General features: G+C 50.3%; 1 protein-coding gene across 2 annotated transcripts in view; it reads right to left on the minus strand.

Moving 5' to 3' along the window:
* Positions 1 to 24,228, minus strand: part of DNAH9 (dynein axonemal heavy chain 9) — a 136,131-nt gene that overhangs the window by 40,038 nt on the left and 71,865 nt on the right. The window contains exons 49-59 of one of the 2 annotated variants that reach the window (XM_072937044.1): positions 23,726 to 23,986; positions 22,130 to 22,555; positions 18,498 to 18,617; positions 14,880 to 15,068; positions 13,243 to 13,478; positions 11,743 to 11,865; positions 10,161 to 10,365; positions 8,422 to 8,586; positions 6,994 to 7,134; positions 4,055 to 4,225; positions 2,970 to 3,092 (exon numbers count right to left, since the gene is read on the minus strand). In XM_072937044.1, the coding sequence (XP_072793145.1) occupies positions 2,970 to 3,092; positions 4,055 to 4,225; positions 6,994 to 7,134; positions 8,422 to 8,586; positions 10,161 to 10,365; positions 11,743 to 11,865; positions 13,243 to 13,478; positions 14,880 to 15,068; positions 18,498 to 18,617; positions 22,130 to 22,555; positions 23,726 to 23,986 (2,160 nt within the window). Of the gene's footprint in view, positions 1 to 2,969; positions 3,093 to 4,054; positions 4,226 to 6,993; positions 7,135 to 8,421; positions 8,587 to 10,004; positions 10,026 to 10,160; positions 10,366 to 11,742; positions 11,866 to 13,242; positions 13,479 to 14,879; positions 15,069 to 18,497; positions 18,618 to 22,129; positions 22,556 to 23,725; positions 23,987 to 24,228 lie in introns of those variants that run through there. The other variant, XM_072937045.1, reaches the window with a different exon arrangement.

Consider the following 24,228-nt stretch of genomic DNA (forward strand, 5'->3'; position numbering starts at 1 on the left):
CCTTCTCGAGGGATCACTGCTAAGCCCCTGCAAATGAGAGGCCTTAGGACTGGAAATGACCAGCTCCACTGAGCACCAAAGCCAGGGACTCAGCAAAGGCACTGCTTTAATTAAATGACAAAATTCTGTGCCCTTCCTGCTCTCAGCTAACGCTCAGTAACCACAGGCAGAGTCAGGCAATGGCTGTGCCCTTTGCTAACATCTCGAACATCTCCCCTGCTCCAGAGCCAGGCAAAGCTCCTCCACAGGTGCCATTCCCTCCCACACATCTGACTGATGAACAGAACCAAGCCAAGCTCAGAGCAGCTTTTCTCAGCCTTTAGCTTGAATTCAATTCCTCTTTCAGCTTTAAAGAAGCACCAAAGAGCCTGAAATGTGCCTATGTTCCCAGGTCTCTGAGCAGATATAATTAAAGCTATTACCTTTCCCTACAAACCACCTCCTTCTGGCCAGGGCCGTGGGTTTCTTCATCCAGGAGTGAACACCAAACTTCCCTGGCACACAGCTTACAGCAAAATGCTCTGTGAAACTTTGTGCTGAACTTGAAAGAAGCTGGAAAACTAAATCATTAATGAGTACTTCCTAAATGAGATGCTCCAGCACCACGAGCTGCAAACAGCCAAGCAACTGCAAAGGATTATTGGCCTCTATATATTATTAATCAACCCCCAACAATAAATAATAAGTCAAGTCACACAAGGCCAGTTGCATGCCCAGAGCCCTCAACATTTAATGAGGTTTCCTTGGAAGTTAATGTGCCCAAAGTGGGAGGCTCAGAATGGGCCACAAATATCAATATTGATTTCTTTTGGCACTATCTTGGCCAGAACCCCCTGGCACAAGAAGCCCTTTGGGCTGGAGCATTTGCAATGTTTCTGTGAAAAACCAGCAGAATGCTAAATTTCACTTCGAATTTGAAATATAAATCTGAAGTGTACTTTGTTCAAGCTTTGTTGAAGAAACAATTTATTATAGCATTTAATCTTCTTGATATAAGAAAAGGAGATTTTAGCCTGCTAATGAACTGTGTAGAATCCATGACTAATTAACCTAATTACAGCAGTCTGTGACAAAATATGATTTTACTAAACCCATGCCTCAAGTAACTAGAATTGCCAAAACCTCAGAGGTTAATAAACCAACAGACATCAACACAAACACTAATAAAAGTTGACACCAACCATATTATTTACAGCAAAATCCATAGTACAGTCGTCACAAAAGACAATCTGAAGGGTATTTGGTATCTGATAACACAGAATTCTCTATCAGAAAGTCCTGAAATTCGTAAAATCAGTGCAGATTACTGGGCAGTGACTCTTGTGCAGCTCCTGGGGCCATCGAGTGCAGGCTGAGGGTGCAGCAGAGCTGGAAACCTGCACAGCAGCACCACAGATTCCAGCACAGAGCTCCTCCAGGGAAGAGGAAGCTGAGTGGGAAGGGCTCACGGTGAAGGGAACCACAGAGGGAACAGGAAAGGCAAATTCAGCCACACAGAGGGGGACTGGCAGCACATCTCACAAAGAAAATTCACTGCAGACCCAGCAGGTGTGTGTTTGGGGAAGGTACCACCTGCAGGCATCCTGCAGGAGTCACAGAGACTCACAGAGTCATCAAGGCTGGAAAGAGCCCTCTGAAATCACCACGTCCAACCATCAGCCCAGCACTGACCTGTGTCCTCGGGTCCCACAGAGAAAACATGCTGTAAATAAAAGTTATTCTCACATCACCACCCGTGGAAACCCAGGGCACTGGGAATATTTCTCTGTCTGCTCTGGGGTGTTTGACCCTCATTCACGGAGAAAACTCCCAAAGCCTCAAGGTGAACTAGAAACCACAAAAGTGTGAAATAGATTGTAGAGAGTAAGAAGTGTAGTATGTCCCATGGGTGAGAAATTTAGGGTTTAGGATTTTTAGTCTGTTATAGATGGATACAAGATGGAGGATATAGGGTGTTGTCATGAGTTCTTGAGTTCCCTTCTTCTTTCTTCTTCTTTCTTCCTGGGTTTAGGTGTCATCTTGTAATTGGGTAGAAAAATCCGCATTGTGGGTCTTTAGGGGTCAGTTATTGGGTTAGAAAGGAAAATAATTTAGGTGTCACTTCTTAATTGGGTAGCTTAGTTTTTGATTAGACTTAAAAAGCCTTGTAACAAGAGATTGTTGGCCATTTTTGTGCTGTTTTTCCTGCACACAGAGCCTGGTGCAGACAGCATGCTGAAGTTTTGATAAGGTGACAATAAACAGAAGCTGAAGACAAAAAAGTCCAATGCATTTCTGGTTCCTGACACAGAACTGCTCCAGGAGGAGCTCCCCTGGCAGGGATTTGCCCTACATGGGGCCCACAAACTCACAACCACAGGCGCCAGGGACTGATCAGCAGCACAGTCAGACAGGAGACACAATCCCAGCTCCAGCAAGGTGGGAATGAACAGGCTCAAGGTGGGGAGTGTTTGGATCCTTTTCAGAAAACAAACCCCACCCTGATAAATCAGGTCCAAAGCCAGCACAATTCACATTTGTTGACAGAGAGGAGCAAGTATAGGATAATTCTCCTCTTTTTGGGGTGCTTTTGCTCCCTTCTCACTCCAAACACGTGGCTGGTGCCAGACCTGCCCATTCCCACTTCCCTGCAGGTCTGGCAGCTGTCACAGCTCCGACCCCCCAGGTCATCCCTGCAGAAATTCCCAATTATCCCCAAACACAGGGGCACCTCCATGTCCTTTACAAACCACAGCCACAAACCCCTGAGGGTATTCTCAGTTGGTCTAACAGGGAGAAGCCTAAATCTAAGAGGGAAGAACCATTTCCCTGGGGACACACATGAGGGCACAGGAACAGCCCTCAAAATCTGTGTTGGACCTGTAGAACTCCCAATGTCTGTGGCCCCTCAAAGGCAGACAAATCCCACAAGGACTTCTGAAGGGTTTTTGGAGAAGATAAGGGGAGCTGATTTCCTGTGGATCAGGTACCTTGATTCCTCCCCAGGCATGGTCAGACAGGAACTCCACAGGGCTCGTGACTCCGGGCTGTGCTGGGTATCTGAGCAGGAAATCCAGTTCTGCTGGGTTGATTTCTTTATTCATCAGAAGTATCTGTAATTCCAAACAAACAAGATCTCCTAGAGCAGCAACAAGGTCCAACAGATTATTTATTCAATTAACATGCTTGAAAAACGTGTGGCTGAAATGTACGGGGTGCCCTGTGCTGGAGAGGTGTGATGGACACACCTTGTTGGTGCTCTGGGTGTCCCAAAAGAGGACCAGGAATGAGTGTGGAGATGGGCAAGAGGACAGGAAAAAAGTTGGGAGAACTATGTGGTAAAGGCTGAGTTCTGTGTGGGTGAAGAGCACCCTGAGGAGAAGGCCCTGGCAGAGCCAGATTGGACAAAAAAATAAAAATTATACAAACACCGTGGACATGGGACAGCAGCTCTGCAGCAAGCACTTATTTAGGTTCAATGCAAGAGCACTTCCAGGCCAGCTTGCTTTGCCATTTTCTGCAGGTCCTGCAAGCAGGAATTTCTCAAATAACCTTTGTCAGTGCAATTCAAATCCAACCCAGCATCTGTGCCTGCTATTGGCAGGAATAAATCCTGTGAGAAGCAGCTGAGGGAGCTGGGAAGGGGCTCAGCCTGGAGAAAATGAGCTCAGGGGGGATGGTGTGGCTCTGCACAGCTGCTGACAGGAGGGGACAGCCAGGGTGGGGAATTTGGGATCTCATCCCAGGGAACAGGGACAGGAGGAGAGGGAACGGCCTCAGGCTGGGCCAGGGCAGGCTCAGGGTGGAACCAGCAGGAATTTCCCCATGGAAAGGGAGCTCAGGGATTGGAACTGCCCAGGGAGGGTTGGATGCCCATCCTGGAGGTGCCCAGGGAATTCCTGGAGGTGGCACTCAGAGCTCTGGGCTGGGACAGGGTGGGGATCAGGGTGGGCTCACTGGGCTGGGAGAGCTTTTCCAGCCTGAATGATCCTGTGATTCCCAGAGAAGACAATCAAGCCTGGAGCCCGTCCATGGGCTGCTATGGCACACAAGGTGCCCAGGGTGGTGCTGGTACCTGGAAGGTGAGCTGGGCACTGAAGGTCAGTTTGTCCCTCTCGAAGAGCCCCCGGGCCGTGTACTGGAACACGGAGAAGGTGATGCTGTCCGTGAGGCTCAGCACCCGCCCCGCCAGGCTCTCAGCAGGAGCTGCCCTCTCCATGGCCTTCTGGAACACCCCCTGGAACGCCTGGAAGGGGAGACACAGCGGGAAGGGGGACTGAAGGATGCCCTTTGCATGCCCCTGGGTGCCCCTGAGGTGTCACAGTGGTGCCAACCCAGGTCCTGCCTGGCTGGGAGCACACAGAGACAAACCAGCCCCTGGCTCTGGCCCAGGGACACCTGGCAGTGGTGACATCCCCTGGGACACAGGGCACAGGGAACTCCCACACAAGGCTACAGGAGATGTTTCTGTGCCCTGTGTGCTCCTGTTGGGATGACACAGCCACTTCCTCTGCAAATGTGGAGCCAGCAGAGAGTACAGCTCCCAGAGGAAACAGACTCCAGAATGGTTTCCATGGGGAAAAACTCCACCACAAACATGTCCAGTTCCACTCCTGCCATGGACACCTTCCACTGTCCCAGGCTGCTCCAAGCTCCATCCAACCTGGCCTCAAACATTTCCAGGGATCCAGGGGCAGCCACAGCTGCTCGAATTCCATCCCAGCTCCTCCCCACCCTCTCAGGGAAGAATTCCTGCCCAATCTCCCACCCATCCCTGCCCTCTGGCAGTGAGAAGCCATTCCCTGTGTCCTGTCCCTCCATCCCTTGTCCCCAGCTCTTCTCCAGCTCTCCTGGAGCCCCTTTAGGCCCTGGAAGGGGCTCTGAAGTCTCCATGGAGTTTTCTCCAGCTCTCCCAGCTGGCTCCATAGAGGGGCTCTTGAATCATATCCGTTGCCTCTTCTGGACCTGCTCAACCACGTCCACACCTTTCCTGTGCTGAGGACCCCAGAGCTGGATGCTGCTCCAGCTGGGGTCTTAGCAGACTGGAGCAGAGGAGGAAAGCACATCTCCCACTGCACAAATATTTCAACTCTGAGAGGAGCAATTCCTCAAAAAAAACCCCAAAAAACCAAAAATAAATTAAATTTTTAAATCCCATGAGTGTTTTACTGTCTCAGTCCAGCAAAGGACAGGCTGAGGAGGGCAGGGAGCAGTGAGCTTAAGAGGTTGAGGTCCCCTCAAGGGTGGGTATCTGCACAGAGAACAACCCTCTTATAGAGGAGGTTAAGGATTATTGCAACAGCAGTTCTGATCTAAATGAGAAAAGACAAAAAAAATCTTTCAGAGTCGTCCCAATTAAAAGCATGAGCAAATTATCAAATGCAGCTGGAAAAAGAAAATGAACAAGAGCATAAACCCCAAGCCCTGCTTAGCAATGCAAAGGCTCCGTGTGCTGGGCCCAGCTAAAGGAAATAACCAGGCCAATACACCCTGTTGGCACCAACTGGACAAGGCATGACCATGCTGGCAGCCTTATTTTTAGGGTTCTACAAAGGAAAAATGATGCCTCAACAAATTAAAGTAACACTGATACTGAATGCATTATTAAATAATTGCAAAATGCATTTTCCTGCTTAACGTTTCTTTAAATTGTGTTAAAACATGCTGCAGAGCAGCACATAAATCTTTGTGTTCTAATTTATAATGGGCTCCCAGCTGTGTGGCAAGTATTCTAAAATCATCCCTGTGCATCTTTACACGATGTTTTATGATCTGCCATCAAAATTTATTAGATAAAAACATTTCCCCCAATAATTTTCCATGTATTTGTACACGCTGCTAATGTTCACTGGAAAACATAAAACAAACAAATTACGGGAGACACAGATTAAAGGTGAAACCTCAGGAACCCTCGTATCTATTATGTATGTGAGAGGGATGAATCTTTCAACAGGCACAGAAGATACTCTGTACATTTTTCCTGATAAAATTACTTCCACAAACGAGTCACAACTATCAAGAGGAAAAGCTTCTTTGTGGATGAGGCTCAACATTTTGTAGTCGCTCCTCAATTCCTTTTTCCAGGTCACTTGTCAAGGTAAGAAATTGTTTGGAAGAAGCTGTGGACCAGGATGCTCGTTTAACCCTCCATCCCTCAAACCACCTTTCTTACACCACAAAAAGAAAAGGGTTCCATTTCACAGAATATTAAAGCTGCAACTTTTTCTAGGCAGGGTTTGGAGCAACCTGGGATGGTGGAAGGCGTGGGACAAGAAGGGGTGAAACAGGATGGGCTTTAAACCCCTTCCAACCCCAACCTGGTGTGATTCTGTGACATTGTGATTGCAATTCTGATTTTAGGGACCCCAGTGACAGAATCTGTGGTATTGATGATTCTGAGATTGTAGAAAGTCTCTTGTTGGCCCCATTGCCAAAGCAGAAGCCATAATTCGTCTGTGCTGGTTTCAAGGTTGTTTATTCTGTTTATCTCTAACATGTTCTGCTGCCCTGCCGCAGCTCTGTCCTGCAGGGCAGCGTGTGGGGCTCTGCCCTCAGTGGGATGGTACAAACATTAAATACCACAAACTACCTGTGCTGGATTTACAATAACGTGCCAATATCTGTCACCTACGTTGGACAGTGTGTCCCCAGCCTAAACCAACAGAAAAATGCCAACACCACAGTGAAACATGGAGGGCATGAAGAAGGAAAAAAAGGACAAGACACACCCAATTTCCTCCATCTTGTTCCCTTTGGACCCTGTATCTAGAATCCTAAAATTTTACTTTTGCACCCATGCCACAATTAATTATTACCGATATCAAACACTCAGAGCTTGTAATTCACCCTGTAAGATTGAAAACTCTTTTCCATGGACAGAGATCACAGACAGTGTCTCTGGGGGCTCTGTCCAGGGGGGTTCCTGACCCCTGCCAGGGTCCCAGACCTGCCAGGGCAGCCAGAGGGATGCCCTGGACTCCCACACCCCAGAAGCAGAGGGAGGAGGGCGCGTACCTTCAGGGAGAACTGGTACATGGGGTGCACGGCGTGCAGCTCGTTCATGGTGAAGTAGAGCATGGCGGCGCGGCGGGCCGCGGGCCTGTACTGCTCCCTGGCCTCGTTTATCCTGCCTTCTGTCACCTTAAACTCCTGCACCTGCAGGGAAACATGGCACAGCTCCTCTCAGCATGCCCCTGTGCAGTGCCTGCAGCCCTGGCACAGCGGGCACTTGGGGCAGCAGCTCTCTGGCCACACAGGGTAACTGAGAACTCTCCCAGGCATCGTGCTGGGAAAAGAGCAGAGAAAAGAATGAGAAACAATTCTTAACTTACTACACCTGATATTGTGAACATGTGGAATGTGTTATGAAACTTTCTTTACCAAAGGGTGGTTTCTTAATTAACCAGTGGTGATGGTGTTCTAACTAAAGGACCAATCAGTTCCACCTGCAGCAAACTAAGGTATAAAAGAGAGCAATATGTTTCTTAATAAAGATTATTAATCAACCTTCTATAATACATGGAGTCTATACTAATTATTACCTGTCTGGGGGCCCATTTCAACAGTAGACACTGGCCACAAAGTCATCAGGGCAAAGCCACAGGTGACCACCATGGCACCAGCCCTGCCAGCCTGGAGCTGCCCTCCCCAGCATCTCCCCTCTGGAACCCTCCATTTAACTGCGTTTTCCACCCAGTTGACCAATCCTCCTTTTCCTGAGTCCCCTCCAGACTCCTCCCTAGGTTCCCTGCTCTTTGCTAACTGGAATTCATTTTCTCATCAATGAGTTTCTCGTGCTAATTGTCCCCGTCCTGTGCAGGCCATTAAGAAGCCTGGGCTGGCTGGAGATGGGGGGACTGCAGAGGGAAGCGGCTGAACATCCTTACCAGAGGTCTGGGACAATCCTGGGATGGGAACCACACTTCCCAAGCTCCCTCAGGGCAAGGAAAGACCTCTGGGCATTTACCTAAGCCCATGCAGCCACCAAGGGCAGCTGTGCTCACACAAATGCTGATTTATACTCTGGGGAACAGAAGGGTATGAAATACCTGAGTTCTTTCAGATTTACTCGAGATCACAAACTCCCCAGACTCCAGTCCCTGGTCAGCACTAAAACCCAGCCTAACTGAGGCAGTGTGATGGACCCAGGATTATGCTGGAACAGCTTAAAGCTGCCTTGATACAGTGTGTAAATTTTATTGTCTTTACATCAGGCACCAATGTTTTCTCTTGGTCTTAAATAGGTCATTTAGCACAAAAAAAGCTCCAAAGAACTAAATGGCCTGGAGCTCTCCAGAATGGGGAGCATTTACAATTTATACCAATTTCTACTCCCTGCTCAGCAGATGAAGCAGAGATGGGCAGAGCAGAGGTTACATTCCACCCAGAAATCCTTAAAGGACCACAGACATGCCTTTCTCCAGGCTATCACTGTCTTTGTACCTTCTCCACAATCTCTGCAGCTGTCCTTTTAGTGGTCTCCAGGTTCTCCACCAACGCTGTGTCTCCCAGGAAATTCCCAGATGCTGATGACAGCCGAGAGAGCAAATCGTCCTCCAACGTTTTCAAGGTGATCTTGAATCCATTCTGTTGCTTTGTGAGATCTGACTGCAAATAATAAATCCAGGAAGCTTTAGCCATAAAGGATGTGGCAAAGTAAGGGTGAATCAGCTTCACATGGGAACAGGATTCCCACTGACAATTGCCATAGCCCTGATTCCTGCTCTCCTGGGAATGCACAGGGTTCTGGGATCACTCCTTACCCAACCAGCCAGCAGCTCACAGAAACCTGGAACAGCACAGAAAGCACCAGGAGCACTGATCCCTTGTGCAGAAATGTGGGAAAACGCTGGAAATGAATCAGGAAGACTTTATCCCCATCTCAAACACATATCCTGTGTCTTTGGGTAGGGAGACCAAAGGGGAGTGAGGCTTGACTTGAACCTCTAACAAAATAACATTTGAACTCTCCCCCAGCATTCCAGGTGGGCACAAACTCATAAAATCCAGATGCAAACTCTCAAATTCATGCCTTGTTGGCACTGCTGGCAGTGAGCAGCTGTACAGCACAGCTGGTTTGGAGGGTGAAGCACTTCCAAAACCTGAACCTGGCCTGGACCTCATTTCTTGGGGTCCAGCCAGCCTGGAGAGTCCCAGCTGCTCCTCACCCCTGCTGCTGAAGCTCTGAGAGAAAATATTTTGGCCTGTTACAAAGTGGGAGGAATAGCCAGAAGAGGAAAATATCACTGCCGGCCTCACAATATTTACAGACAGAATCCTTTACCACAAATGCTGAAAATTAAGCGAGATTAATCCTGCTTCCAAAATTAAATCTGTGAAGTCCAGAAAAAAAAATGGAGGTAATGAGAAACTCAGCTTTCAGTCACAAGAGGAGGAGGAAAATAAAGAGAATTTTTGGGAGAAAAACCTTGAAAATTAAGTACAAGGGTTCTCAAAATACCAGGCAAAGAGAAGGCTGAAGGAATAAAAAACCCCGCAACGTTTGTTATCCAAGGGAAAACTGATTTTGGGAGGAGCTCAGCAACGTCTGCAAGTTGGCATGTGAAATGTGAAAAAATAAAAATTAAAAAATAACAATAATAAAAATTAAATTAAAATCAAAAGTGAATTATGATAATGATGACTGTAACACTTGCTCCCAGAGACAATTCTCAGGTGCTGACCTTCAGGTCCTTTCAGACCTTTCAGTGTAGACCACCAACAACAATATCAATAACTACAATAATTATAATTAAATTATCATTATTTATATATTATATATAATTATACTTAAATTATAATAACGATGCTGCTGATGATTTTTGCTCTCTCCCAGTGACAATTCCCAGGTGCTGACCTTCAGCTCCTCCAGGTCAGGTCTCTCAGTGTAGACCAATAACAACAATATCAATAACAATATCAACAATTACAATAATTATAATTACACTTAAAATTAAATTATAAGTGTAATAATTATGCTGCTGATGATTTGTGCCTGCTCTCAGTGACAATTCTCAGGTGCTGACCTTCAGCTCCTCCAGGTCGGGTCTCTCAGTGTAGACCAATAACAACAATATCAATAACAATATCAATAGCTACAATAATAATAATTAAATTATAAGTGCAATGACAATTCTGCTGATGATTTTTGCTCTCTCCCAGTGACAATTCCCAGTGCTGACCTTCAGCTCCTCCAGGTCAGGTCTCTCCAGGCGCACCACGGCCGCCAGCAGCTGCTCCTCGAGGCCGTCGCGGGTGACAGAGAAGTTGATGAGGGTGCACTGGGCCTGCAGCTCGGGCTGGAAGTGGGGGTTTGCCAGCTTGGTGTGCAGGATCAGACGGAAGGCAGGGTGCAAGGCACACTCCTTGTCCCCAATCTTGATGTACCTGGGATTTCAGCAGAAGGAGCATCAGCCAGGAGCTGTCACTGCAGCACACGGGGTGGTCTCAGTCAGTGGTAGCACCAGATACTTGGCACTCCTCACAGAAATCATGATTTAATTCATACTTGGCACACTGAAATCAATTCTGATTTAAGGTGAAAAAAGCCCAGAGAGTCTCTCCTGAATTTTGGACCGTGTTTAAGGAGGCTCAGATTTTCCAGCAGCAACACAATAATCCAACCATGAACTCTCCTGGCTTTGGGCAGAGGCTGAATTCTGCCTAAAACTGGAGTTGCAGGGAGGAAAAGCCTCTCAGCCTTGAGCTTTTCATTGGTCACAGATAAAATTACCCAGAGTGTTGGAGCAGCTCCAGAGGAGACCTGGAAGGTGCCAAAGGGACTGGAGCAGCTCCCCAGTGGAGCCAGGCTGGGAGAGCTGGGATGGTCCAGCCTGGAGAGGAGAAGGTTGTGTGGAGAGCTCAGAGCCCCTTCCAGGCAGCATATGCCTGGAGTCTGTGCTTCAGGCCTGGAAACGTGAAACCCAGGGATTTTCTTTGTGATTTATGACTTCTTCTCCCTTTGTTAGCAAAGGCATGATTTCACAGGGGGATTTGAGAGCAGACATGCACAAAAGGGGATGCCTGAGTGTTCCACTGGAGGGGGCTCAGATTTGCCACCTTCCCTGCTGCACTCCCCTCTCAACATCCTCCAAACATTTCCATGCTGCCCTGGGAACAATCCTGCCCCTCCATCCTCCATCCTGCAGCCAAACCCATGCTCAGCCACCCTTCCCAGGATGTTTTCCCCAGCAAACTTTGCCTTGCCCACCCGCTTACAACAGCCTGGGATGTTTGAGGCAAGCAGGGAAATAATCCTCAAAGAACTAAAGGGAGAAGAGCTCCCTGGCTGCCTCCCTTGCTGATCTCCTCTCAGCTGGAGGTGAGCAGCAGCTCCATGAGAACTTGACCTCATTAAGAAACAATTGATGCTGAAATCTGTAGCTGCATTTCTAAACACTGTGCCGCGTTTGCTAAAATTCAAGGCTACTTTTACTTCACAACACAGCAGCAGCTATTTTGGTAATAATTTGGTGTCAGAACAGCCAATTACAGCCCCCAAGGTCTGTGTACAATGGGAGAATTACAGGTCTCTCTTTTACACGAGGTTTGAATGATGCCGTGAAATGAAATGAGAAATCCAGGTTGATTTCCAAGCCATCCTATGGCTGAATTAACTGTGATTGCCTGATTAAAAACGCCCTCTCTGCTGAAGGCAGGACGTTAGTGCTGCTGGATGTGAACACCCACGGTCTGAGGGCAGGAACAGAGAGCACAGCAGCCCCCAGCCCCCTCCACACATGTCCCCAAGCCCCCCAAGCTCACCTGCCTTTCTTGATTGTTTCTCGCCCCAGCAGCGGCCCCAGCACTGGATCCACAGATTCCTCCAGGTTCTCAAGCAAAACCAGGTCTCCAGCAGCCAGGGCTTGTTCCAGTGTGTCCAGATACCTGCGGGAAAAAGCGCTGGTGACTCCTGCAGCAGAGCAGGTGTGGGAGCCCAGCACAACCCTCTGGCTGCCCTGGCTGGCCCCAGACCCTGGCAGGGGCTCAGAGACCTTGGCACAAAGTCACAAACACCTGTGGCTGCGATTTTAGCCCATGGAAAAAGCTGCCGACTTTGTGTGAGGAATTACAGACCACAAGGGTTTGAGTAGTGTGGTAGTTGGATTAACACAGGGTGAAAAAGTAGAATTTTGGGGTTTTTAGAATGGGGTTCAAGGGGGTACAAGATGGAGGAATTTGGGTGTGTCCTGACCTCCTTCTCCTTGCCCATGGAGGATGTCACAGCTCTACACAGGCCTGTTGTCCAGAGCAGCTGTGGCTGCCCCTGGATCCCTGGAAATGTCCAAGGCCAGGTTGGATGGGGCTTGGAGCAACCTGGGATAGTGGGAGGTGTCCCTGCCCACGGCAGAGGTGGCACTGGATGGGCTTTAGGGTCCCTTTCAACCCAAACCAGTCTGGGATTTTGTGATACTCAAACAGCCTCAGCTCACTCCATCACCAGCTTCAGAGGAGTTTCTATGGTAACTGAGCCAAGCACTAAACAGAGCCTTGATTTAATAAGAAATCTGTCATTTTGGTAATGAACAAGCAGATAATGTGAGCAGATACAGTGGCAGCTTTCCCTCAGTGTGACTGGCTCAGTGCAGCTGAGTGCCCAGTGCTCACCAAACACGCTGGGCAGGCACATCCCACGCTCACCACGTGGCACTCCTCACAGAATCACAGAGTGATGAGGCTGGAAGAGACCTCTAAGATCATCAAATCCAACCTATGCCCTGGCACCTCAACTAGACCATAGCACCAAGTGCCATGTCCAGTCTTTTTTGAACACATCCAGAGATGGTGATTCCACCACCTCCCTGGGGGTGGTCCTCCTACGCCTCCTACTAGTCAACCTGGGGTGGTCCTCCTACTCCTACTAAGCAACCTGGGGTGGTCCTCCTACTCCTCCTACTAACCAGCCTGGGATGGTCCTCCTACTCCTCCTACTAATCACCCTATTTGGCCTATCACCATACACATTTACCCCAACCACCCAGCTGCCCATACACCCAGCTCAGCCTTCCCCCTGTGGCTCGCCACACTCCCCACATGCCTGCACACCAACCTTCTGCCTCCCTAGGCTGCCAAAGGCACCCCACCACCACCACTGATGCCACCCCTCATCCTAACCACAACAACAAGCCTACTCACTCGCCCTCTAGCCCTGGGAGTAGCCAACCTCGCAGCAGGCCACCCTGTCCTCCAGCTCATCTGCACGGCCACAGCCGCCCTGCTCTCCCCAGCACCAGCAGTCCCTCCTGCAGGGACGGGTGACGTTACCCCTTGTGCCCCGCTGGGATGACGCGGAGCCCGTCCCCGTGGGCGCTCTTGATCCATTTGCTGCCCTGCAGCTGGGGGTCCACCAGGAGGGGCCAGCGCTGGCAGCAGCTGAGGATGGCGGCGTTCTCGCTGGACGTGCGGTCGGCCGGCAGGCCCTGGTTCCGCCACGCCGCCACGGCCGCCTCGTCCGCCAGCACCGCCAGCGGCTCCAGGCACGGCGTCACCGGGATGGCCACCTGCCAGCAGACAGAAAGGCTCCTCTGAGAACCCACCACATCCCTCTGGCTGCCCTGGCTGGCTCAGACCCTGCCAGGGGGCTCAGAGTCCTTGGCACCAAGTCAAAAACACCAGTTGTTGGAACTCAAAATGTCCCTCAGACATTTTTGGAGGTTCCAGGCCCTGGTCAGAAGCATTTAAGACCCTGGCAGGCAGCTGGAAACAGCTGTGATTTTGGGTTTGAACCATGGAATGAGTTACCAACCTTGCAAGAAGAACAAGAAGTCACAAAAGTTTAGATATTATAGAAGAAGTAGTCACAAAGTAGAGGGAAGAATTTTTGAGTGCTGTACAGGGGGGTTTTAACACCTGTACAGCGGGATTTTGGTTTTGTACATGGGGGTCAGAGGGTTTGAGATGGAGGGATTTGAGCCAGTCCTGTCCTCCCTCTCTCTTCTTCCTCACCTCCATGTTCTTGGTGATGTTGGCACTCACAGATTGGTTTAGAGTAGAAAAGCACCATTTAATATAGGTAATAGGCATTGGGGAAAAACTGTAACCATGTAACACGTAATGTACCATATAAAAGATAGAAAAGCACCATTTAATATAGGTAATGGGCATTGGGGAAAACTGTACCCATGTAACACGTAATGTACCATATAAAAGATAGAAAGGGGAGGCCATTTCTGGGTGTGCCAAACAGAGCTACCTGTGCCAGGTGTCTGAGCAGAATGGGCCTTTCATTTCCATTGGAATTACAGGCACTTCCTTGATGTTTCTCAGCACAGTCAGGTCATTTTTGAAACCACATCTTAACTAAGGTTCTGGTTAAGAAATGCAGAATGAAGTTTTCCTCTCTCAGCCTAAGGAACTGTCTCCTTTGGTCAGCCCTTTGATTTGGGCATCTCTGGGATCTTATTAAAAAGCTTCTTGGCATAATTTGTATGAGGAACCTGTTAAAATTAGTGAACTATTAAACAGGTTTCAAGCACAATTATCTCCATCTGGTCCTAACAGCAAGACATGGGTAAAACCAGCTGAGAGGCATGGCCAGCACGACCAGAGCTCGTGTCCAGAACGAAAAAACACCTGGAGTTTTTCCAAGCCTCCTGGAGAGCTGGCAGCGAGCTCTGCCTGCTCCAATTCCTTCTACATATTCCCTCCTCTTTCGTGGCCACAGACAAAACTGCAGAGCTGGGCTCTGTGTTTGGGATTTTCCTGTGGACATGGAGGAACCTCATGGAGCGAGGACACCACGTTTTCCCCAGGGAGGAGCACATGGCCACATCCTGATCCTCCCTCCAGCTTGGTGAGGACGCCACAGTGATGTCCCTCAGCTGAGAGATCCCCTGTGGCACCAGGATTTGTGGCCACATTAATCCCAGAAGCAATGGCTTCTCAGAGCAATCAGGACTTACTTTTAGCTGGTGCAAATAGGGCCTCCAGATGCCATCCAGGAGGTCCTGGCGGTATTTCCTGGTGAAGTAGCCCAGGTAGGAGACACAGGCTGTGACCAGCAGGACGTCTCCACACAAGGTGCTCTGCTGCTGTTTGAAGTCCTTCACAGCCTCAGCCCATCTCACATTTTCAGAGGCAAGTCCCCCAACCTGCAAATTCCCAAGTCAAACTGATCATTCGTACAATCACGGAATGTGAACCTGATCAAGTCCTGCTTCCAGCAGAATTCCAGCTGCCTCCTGAGGGTCAGAGCCACCTTCACATTCCCAACACAAACTTGGTGCCATTTCTACGGTGTTGGTTGTCCTGCAGACACTCCAGATCAAACAGCTCTCCTCCCACCTTCGTGTACCTCCAGGAACAGCCAGGATCTCCTAATAAAACAGCCAGGATCTCCCAGCCCTTGTCCCGGGAGTGCTGCTCACACAAGCACAGCTCTGGACACAGCTTCCAGCTTCCCACAGCTGCAGACTTCAGGACCTGCTGACCCAGAGCTTACGTCCCTGTGCCTAGCAGCTAGTGATGGTTTTTGACTGCACGATATCCACAAGCTGCTGTGGATCTCAACCCAACTTTTGGCACCTACAGCATCCTATGGGCAGGAGATCCACAGTTCAGCTGAGCTTGCTGTAGAAAAGTACATCCTTTGATGTGCTGCCTGTACTTTTCAATCGCTGAAACATTTGTCCACTGCAAAACCAGGGAACAATCCTGCTGGCACCAGCTTCTCTGCACCACTCAGGATTCCAAGCCCTCAGCACCCCTGTTCTTTCTTTTCAGGTTGAAGAGCTTTAGGCTCTTCAATAATTCCTCAGACAGAAGCAGCCTTTTGATTTTCTTTGCAATCGTTATCTGCACCGAGCGATGCAATCTTTATTATCTGGTTTCTTTTATTGTTGCTGGCTCTGCACCATTTCCCGTTCTCCTCCAGCCTTTGAGGTGCAGCAGAGGGGGCGTTGGTAACGCTGCACATTCAAGATTTATTTAGAAGGTATTCACAGAGCAAGATGAGGATTTTTCTGTTTTGTTCTCCCTTCTTTTCCCAATAAACCCTAATATCCGGTTGCAGATGGGCTTTGGGTTTGGTGAGGGCTTTTTGCTTCTGGGAGCACGGAGCTCACAGCACTCCTAACTCCATCCTTTCACTCCTGAGTGATAACAATCAGCTCAGCATCGCTTACAGGGCATGTGAAGCAAAACCTCATTTCTCCAGTGTACTTTACATTACATTTATCCACCTGGTGTTTCATCCCTCCACACTTGGGATGGTTTCTGCAATCCTTTACAGACAGCTGACACCATCACTGCGGAGCCATGCGACCTCCTACACACCAGCTCATTTATGATTCGTGCAATCACAGAATCACAGACTGCTTTGGGGGGGAAGAGACCTTAAAGCCCATCCAGTGCCACCCCTGCCATGGCAGGGACACCTCTCACCGTCCCAGGCTGCTCCAACCCCCATCCAACCTGGCCTTGGGCACTGCCAGGGATCCAGGGGCAGTCCCACAGCCCCTCTAAGACCAAGAAGTCTTTATTGATCTGATTCTCCTGGTTCTTGGAGGTGCTTCCATGTTCCTAATTAATTTTTTTCAGGTTACTTTTTATCTCCTTAAGTCCTGAAAGTCTTTTCTTCTCCTTTGATTGGATCACCCACTACTGCCACTTTTAATGCATCCAAGACACCCCAGGCGTCTCCCACCTCAGATCCTAGAAGTCATTGGAATTCTTTTTATTTAGCAAAAGGCAAATTAAAAGCTACCCTTGGATTACCTCTGGCTCTTTGATAATGACAGAGAGTGAACAACCCTCTCTCACCCACCTTCTGCACATCAGTCATGATTTTAGGAGCTTTTCCAAAATGAAGAGTGCTAATCCATTCCCTCTCTTCTCACAAGGAAGTGGTTTTATACTTTGTTGTAGCTTCTCTAGGCTGCCCACAGCCTTCTCAGACAGGGTGACCACATGTGGGATGTAGGCACTGACAGACCCAATACAATGACGCTTAACTTCTGTTTCCTGAGGTTTTTTTCCCTACCAATTAGTAATATTTAATTTGTCTTTTTTCCTCCTGTCAAGTGCCACGCTGCTGTTCCTGAGAACTCTCTGCAACAACTCCAAGAGCTCTTCTGTGAGTGATAATGGTGCAATTAGGCCTTATCCGTGTAACTGCATGATTACAGTTTGTTTTCCCTGCACACGTTATTTAGCATTTGTCATCACTAGATTTCCTCCCCTGCATTAGCACACACCCACTCACAGCCACCACTCAGCAGCCAGCCTCCCTTTCTGGCACACAGATCCTGTCCCCTGGATCCTGGAGCACCTTGCTGAGGCCACCTGAAGCCGATGAGATGCCAGTGTGGCACTGTGAGAGCCGGGCTTGCCTCAATCCCCCAGGCTCGTTTGTCAGTCCAAAGCATCGCTCCCCACACTCTGCATCCTTTATACAACCTCAGCCATGCTTGTTGCAAAGTCTGGGAGCTCATTTCTACCCACAGCCACACCAGTGGCACCTCCTGAATGCCAAATGAGCCGCACATCAGTGAGGGCTGTCAGGTCCTGCTCCCAGATCAAAGGCAGGATGACACAGGAGATGGTGTGCAGGGCACAGCAGGACATTGGGATGCACGCAGTTCCTTGCCTACACTGCAGAAATGATGAATTGTTGACAGAATAAAATCACAGAATTGAGACTGGGAGCTGTTCCCACGTCATGGGGTGGGGAACGGACGTAACCAGCATGGCCTGGGATGTGGTGTCACAGAATCACAGAACCATGGGATGGATGGGGTTGGAAGGGATCTAACACCCCACCCAGTGCCCCCCCTGCCATGGCAGGGACACCTCCCACTGTCCCAGGGGCCCCCAGCCCTGTCCAGCCTGGCCTTGGGCACTGCCAGGGATCCAGGGGCAGCCCCAGCTGCTCTGGGCACCTGTGCCAGGGCTGCCCACCCTCACAGGGAAGGATTCTTTCCATATATCTAAACTAAATTTCCCCTCTGTCAGTCTGAACCCATTCTCCTTGTCCTGCCACTACAGTTCCTGATGCAAAATCCCTCTCCAGCTCCTCATAGGCCCCTCTCTAAACACCTTGGTATTCTGACTCAGAGGAGACTGAGGATTTTAGAGATCTTTTCTCTCTAAATCTTGTCATTTCAGATCCTGCAAAGCTACGGGGCGTGTTCACACCTTTGTTTTTATGATACCATTTTTGACTCACATCCTTTTGGCCCATCAGTACCTGCTCACACATTGAAGCTCCAGGAAGGAGCTGAGAGTTGTGGTGGCAGCAGAGCCAGGCACTTTAACGAGCAGAGCTGCCCCAAACCTTCTGGAATACAACAGCACTTTCTGCAGCTGCCTCTCCTGTTTTTGGTTTTTGGTTTTTTTTTTTTGTGAAAGAGAAAACATTCTGCCACAACCTCATGGAAACAACCTCTGTAAAAGCATTTTCACTGCTGAAAGTTGCTGCAGTGCAGGAGACATTCCCAAAACCATGAGAGGATGGCAGGTGCTGCGTGCACAGGGCTCAGCCCAGCCCTGGTGCCACCAGAGCTGCCCTTGCTGGCACTCACCAGGCGGTTGGCCAGGCTGATGGTGCAGGCTGTGGCTTCAGCTTCCTGCTGGCACCTGAGTTTGTCTGACGTGGCCTTCTCAAACCTGGCCGTCAGCTTGCCCAGGTTCTCGTTGAGGCGCTGCAGGTGAAAAACAGGAGGGAGTCAGGAACAGCTCGGATTTAGCAGCCCAGGGAGGAGCTGGAGCTGTGGGAGGAGGCCAGAAGGCCATGAAAACACTCCAAGGATTGGACCCCTCTGCTCTGGAGACTGAGGGAACTGGGGATGTCCAGCCTGGAGAAGGGAAGGCTCCAGGGAGAACTCAGAGCTCCTTCCAGGGGCTGAAGGGGCTCCAGGAGAGCTGGAGAGGGACTGGGGACAAGGATGGAGGGACAGGACACAAGGCATGGCTCCCACTGCCAGAGGGCAGGGCTGGATGGGAGATTGGGAACTGGGGATTGTTCCCTGGGCACAGGGTACCCAGAGCAGCTGTGGCTGCTCCTGTATCCCTGGCAGTGCCCAAAGCCAGGCTGGACAGGGCTGGGAGCCCCTGGGGCAGTGGAAAGTGTCCCTGCCATGGCAGGGGTGGCACTGGATGAGCTTTGTTATCATTTCCAGCCCAAACCATCCTGGGATCCTGTGATCCTGAGGCAAACCCTTGTCCAGAGCTGGCCAAGCTCCAGCCCAGCTCATCCACCAGGGCTGGGCTGGGCTGTGCCACTGCTTGGAACTCACACCCTCAGCACAGGCAGAGGCAAAGGACACACAAAGTTAATTTATTTGGGGCTGCTGGCTGAGCCCTGATGATGAGTGCTATGGCTGAGGAACCCAAATCTGGCATTTCCTGATGCTACAGCCCCTGGTCTCCGAGCAGTCCTTGAGGCTCTGCTGGGTTGTGCTCAAATCCCCAAGGGGCTCCTGCAGTTCTGCCTGAACCCTCTCCAAACCCTGCCCTCACACTGTTTCCAGCAATATAACAAGGGAAGGAAATGGTTCTGCCCCGAGAGCTGCCCAGGAACGTGCCAGGAGCCCCCAGTGAGGTGGGGCAGGGCAGGGCTGGGAGGGGCAGGGGGAGGCCAAAGCACCTGCAGGAAAAACTGGAGAGCCCTGCTCTTGGACAGAGCTCTTCACACTCGGATCTAAACCAAGCCAGCAGCTCCCACAAGCACTTGGAGCATTTCACTTCTGATAAGAAAAGTAATAATTGATTTTATCTGCACCCAATGCTGACTGCTTAAGGCTAAACTGCTTGTAAATCACTTTAACATTGAGCTACACACTAGAAACAAACCTGAAAATGAAAAAGGATTATATTAGAGATCTCTGCAGCTCTCCTGGATTCTGGCAAACACAAAGCAGCCTGTCCTTGACCTTCCTTGGAACAATAACGCAAAAAGTTTCTGTCCCTGTGTGTTTGTGGATCTATCAGCCTGCAAAGGCTCATGTATATCATATTCCACTATAAAAGCACAAGCTGATAATCGAGTTTCTGTAGAATATGTGGATATATCTGGTCTGCAGGGCCCCACCAGGGGCACACAAATACAGCTGTGTGCAGCTGTGGCTGCACCTTTCACTCCTACCTCCAGCAGCCCCAGGCGCAGAGCACTCAATTCCCAGGCAAGGCAAAAAGACAGAAAGTCCCTAATGTTTTGGACAATGGGAATTTTCTCATTTATTAATAAAAATGAGTGTGAGACAGCTTGGGGCACAGCTGTGAGCAGGTATGAATCAGCAGCCAGCAGTGAAGAGATCCAAGAGATCCCAGATAAGGAGATACCTCCACATCCATCCCCACCTGCAGAGAGGAGAAGGCCCCTAAACCAGGCAGATTTCAGAGGAGCAGCAGTAATCCCCCCAAAGATTGCAATTTTCTTTAATAAAATCCCACTCCTTTGGTTAAAAAAAAAAAAAAGAAAGAAAGAAAAAAAAAGCCCAGGCATAAAAAAGCTTTGGAGAAGAGCAGCATAAAGGGATGAAAAAAGTTCCTTAGCACTGTATGGCACATCTGAGGTGGGAGAATTAGACACCAAAGCCCTCTAAATCCATCCCTGCTTCAGGTGCCTCCTTTCATCTGCAGCAGGAAGGGGCTGTGGAGAGTTCTGCACCGTTTGCTTGTATTTTTAGTTTAAAAGTGTAGTAAGCATTTTAAGAATGATAAGGCCTTGAAAGCATCAAGGGAGTGACGTGTTTTCTAACAGGGTGAGGTGCTGGTGGAGGGGGTGAGGGGAGCAGAGGGGCCTCACTCACTGGGACAGCTCAGCCACAGAGGGGATCCCAAAACACCCTAAAACCAGGAGAAATTCCAAGGAGAGATCCCAAAACACCCTAAAACCAGGCAGCTTCTGGAGCAGCTGCTTCCCACACCCTGTTCTTAGCAGGTATTGTGCTGGGAGGGAGAAGGGAGGAAAGCAGGATAAAGCAGGATGTGTTTTTACATAGAGATAATTTTCTGAAGGAAAATGATAAAGGTCTCACTCTACACTCTGTGGAAATGCACTTTTAATCACGCTGTAATTTCCTCTATTCAGAGATTTTTTTAAATTTTTTTTTTCTTTTTAAGTAGGAAAAATCCAAATAACATCCAAGATGTGCTGCCAGGGAGCTGTGCCGTGACAAATGAGGCTCCTGCAAGAGCAGTTGTCATCCTGCAAAACCAGGGACTGAGTGTGCAGCCAGCCCAGCTCTGTGCTCCCAGCACTGAATCAGCCTCCAGTTCCCATCCCCTGCCCTGTGCAGCACACTGGGAACTCACTGGTCTGAGGTAATGAGTTTTCTGAGGGCCCAGGAGAAGAGGTAAATTACAGAAAAAAATTAGGTGGGAATAACAAGGATTCATATTTAGCCTTTCTCTTTGGGTGCAAGCAAGGCTGGAGAAGAACAGAGGAAACTGAGAAAGCAGCAATATTCTGTCACAGAATCACAGAATTCTTTAGGTTGGAAAGGATCTTAAATACCTTTTCCACCCCCTGCCATGGCAGGGACACCTCCCACTGTCCCAGGGTGTTCCCAGCCCCAATGTCCAACATGGCCTTGGGCACTGCCAGGGATCCAGGAGCAGCCACAGCTGCTCTGGGCACCTGTGCCAGGGCTGCCCACCCTCACAGGGGACAATTCTTAATTCTCAATATCCCATCCATCCCTGCCCTCTGGCAGTGGGACCCATTCCCTGTGTCCTGTCCCTCCAGGCCTTGTTCCCAGTCCCTCTCTAGTTCTCCTGGAGTCCTTCAGGCCCTGGAAGGGGCTCTGAGGTTTCCCTGGAGCCTTCCCTTCTCCAGGTGAGCACCCCCAGCTCTCCCAGCCTGGCTCCAGAGGGGCTCCAGCCCTTGGACCATCTCCACGGGCTCCTCTGGGCTCTCTGCAGCAGCTCCAGCTCCTCCTGTGCTGGGGCAGCTCTGCAGGTGGGGTCTGACCTGAGCACAGGGGCAGAGGGGCAGAATCCCCCTCCCCGCTGCCCACCCTGGGGCTCAGCCCAGCACAGGGCTGGATTTCGGGGCTGCCAGTGCACCAGGAGGGAGAGAAAACCCCACAGCCCCCAAAGCTCTGGATTCCCACCCCTGCTTTAGAACACGAGCACCGAGCAGCAGCTCTGCCAAAGCCGAGGATTCCCCCGGGCAGGGACAAGCAGGACGGGTTCCCCCAGGGTCACTCACGGCGATTTTGGCCTTGACAGTGGCCAGCTTGTCCTGGGCTGCTGCCAGCTCGGCGTTGGCCCTTTCCAGGGCCTGCCTCTTGGGCTGCACCTCGCAGAAGACGCGGTGGAAGCGCGCGATGTTCAGCACCCACGAGCACAGCCCGGCCGCCGCCGCCGACTTGGTGGCCACGGACTCGGGGTTGAACCTGGGGTCTTGCAGGTAGGGCTGGAGGGCTCTGAGGCAGTTCTCGTGGATGTTCTCCTTGTTGAACTTGATCAAGGAGTCCAGGAAGCTGTCTACCCTTGCCATGGCCACTCTGGCTGCTTTCCAGCTCCTGTCCTTGGGGATCTTTCCTCCCGGGGCCGTCAGCACCATCACGGCCGCCGTGACGTTGCTGACAGCAGAAGGAGGTGACCCAAAGGACCTCAGCTCCGTCAGATTGGTCTGAAAAGGGGAAAACAAGGTTGTTAGGTAAAAATGAATGGGCTTTCTTTTCACTCTGCCACTAATAGAGCCCGGCTCCCAGGCTATCAATCTGATAAATTGGGCTCCTCTGGGCCCCAGCAGTGCTGCCTTTAGATCACTGCTCTGCGTGTTTGCAGCACACCTGCTCCACTCCCTGCTCCTGACATCCAGCTGGGACCAGCACAGCACACTGCTCCTCCCCACGTCCTGGGGGAGCAGGAGGCTTTATGTCCTCTCAGAAGATTGGGATAAATAACAATGAAACCTACACAAATAACGCTCAGGCCCTCTAAAACAACCTTCAGAGTTTCCCTTCATGCTCCCTCCTACCCACACTGAGATGCCAATGCCGAATCCATCTCTGATTCCCACATCCTGCAGCCCTCAGGGTTCAGGGAATGCAGCTGCTGAGAAAGCCCAGGCACCCTCACAGGGCAAGCAGCCAAACTGAACTGGGGGAACCAAAAGGGCATTTTTGTCTCCAGCTCCTGACTTGCCAAGTTTTCCAACTCACTATCACACAATGCATGAACTGCAGACCAAAACAAATTGCAGGGAGATTGCAGGGCCATCTCTCAGGCACGTCACAGAACCACAGAATTAACCAGGTTGGAAAAGACCTTTGAGATTATCAAGTCCAACCTGTGACCCAACACCCCCTCGTTAACTGAACCATGGCACCGAGTGCCACATCACATGGGAACCCCTGGAGGACAAACCTTCCAAGGCACAAAAACTCCTCTCAAAACCAATCTCCTGCAATCAGAGCAATGCTTATCTTCTGATCATGCATTTTCCCAGTGATATCTGCCTCTGGACCAGCTTTGTCTGCTCCTCTCCACTGCAATGAATGAAGAGGAACATGGTGCAGCCTTGTGGGTGCTCCAGGTTCCACCAGGAACCCCAGAATCACAGAATTAACCAGGTTGGAAAAGACCTTTGAGATCATCAAGTCCAATCTGTCACCAAACACCACCTTGTCAACTAAACCATGTCACAGAGTGCCACAGCCAATCTTTTTTACACTCTTTAGCACCTGCAGGGAGGAAGCTGGAGGAGGGACAATACAATGCACAAAACTTGGGCCATCAGATGACACAGCCCCTCTCCCCCAGCAAGGAGGAAAAGCACTGGGAATCCTCACCCTACCTTGTTGAGGGTGTTGAGAGCAGCCTGGGCAGCTTCCAGGGCAGGCTCAGCCTTGGCCAGGTCCTCCTCACAGTCCTTCTGCTTCTGCTCCACCTCCTGGGCGATGAGGGCCACCTTCCTCTCCTCCTCGTCAGCCACCGCCTTCTTCCTGCTCACCTTCTCCGTCTCCACCCCCACCACCTGGATTAGCTTGTCAGCATCCTCCTTCTTCTGCTTCAGCTCCACCTCCTGGGCTGCCAGCTTGGCCTTCAGCTCATCCACCTGCAGAGCAGAGCTCCGTGGGACCTGGGCTGCCCTGCCTGCCAGCAGAGTCCTGCTGATGCCTTCACCTGAGCTTTCACATTTCCCAGCTCTGCACTGCACTGGGAAATAACTCTGAGCTGCACACAAAGTGCCAGCAGCTCTCCTCACAGCTCAGGCACACACAACAATCCTTTCCCAGCCCCAGAACCAAGGACACGCTGCAGCTCCAGCCCCAAAAAGTGCAGCCAGCAGGGAATGGA

Source organism: Taeniopygia guttata, chromosome 18 (genome assembly GCF_048771995.1).
Source record: "Taeniopygia guttata chromosome 18, bTaeGut7.mat, whole genome shotgun sequence".
In the NCBI taxonomy this organism is placed as follows: domain Eukaryota; kingdom Metazoa; phylum Chordata; class Aves; order Passeriformes; family Estrildidae; genus Taeniopygia; species Taeniopygia guttata.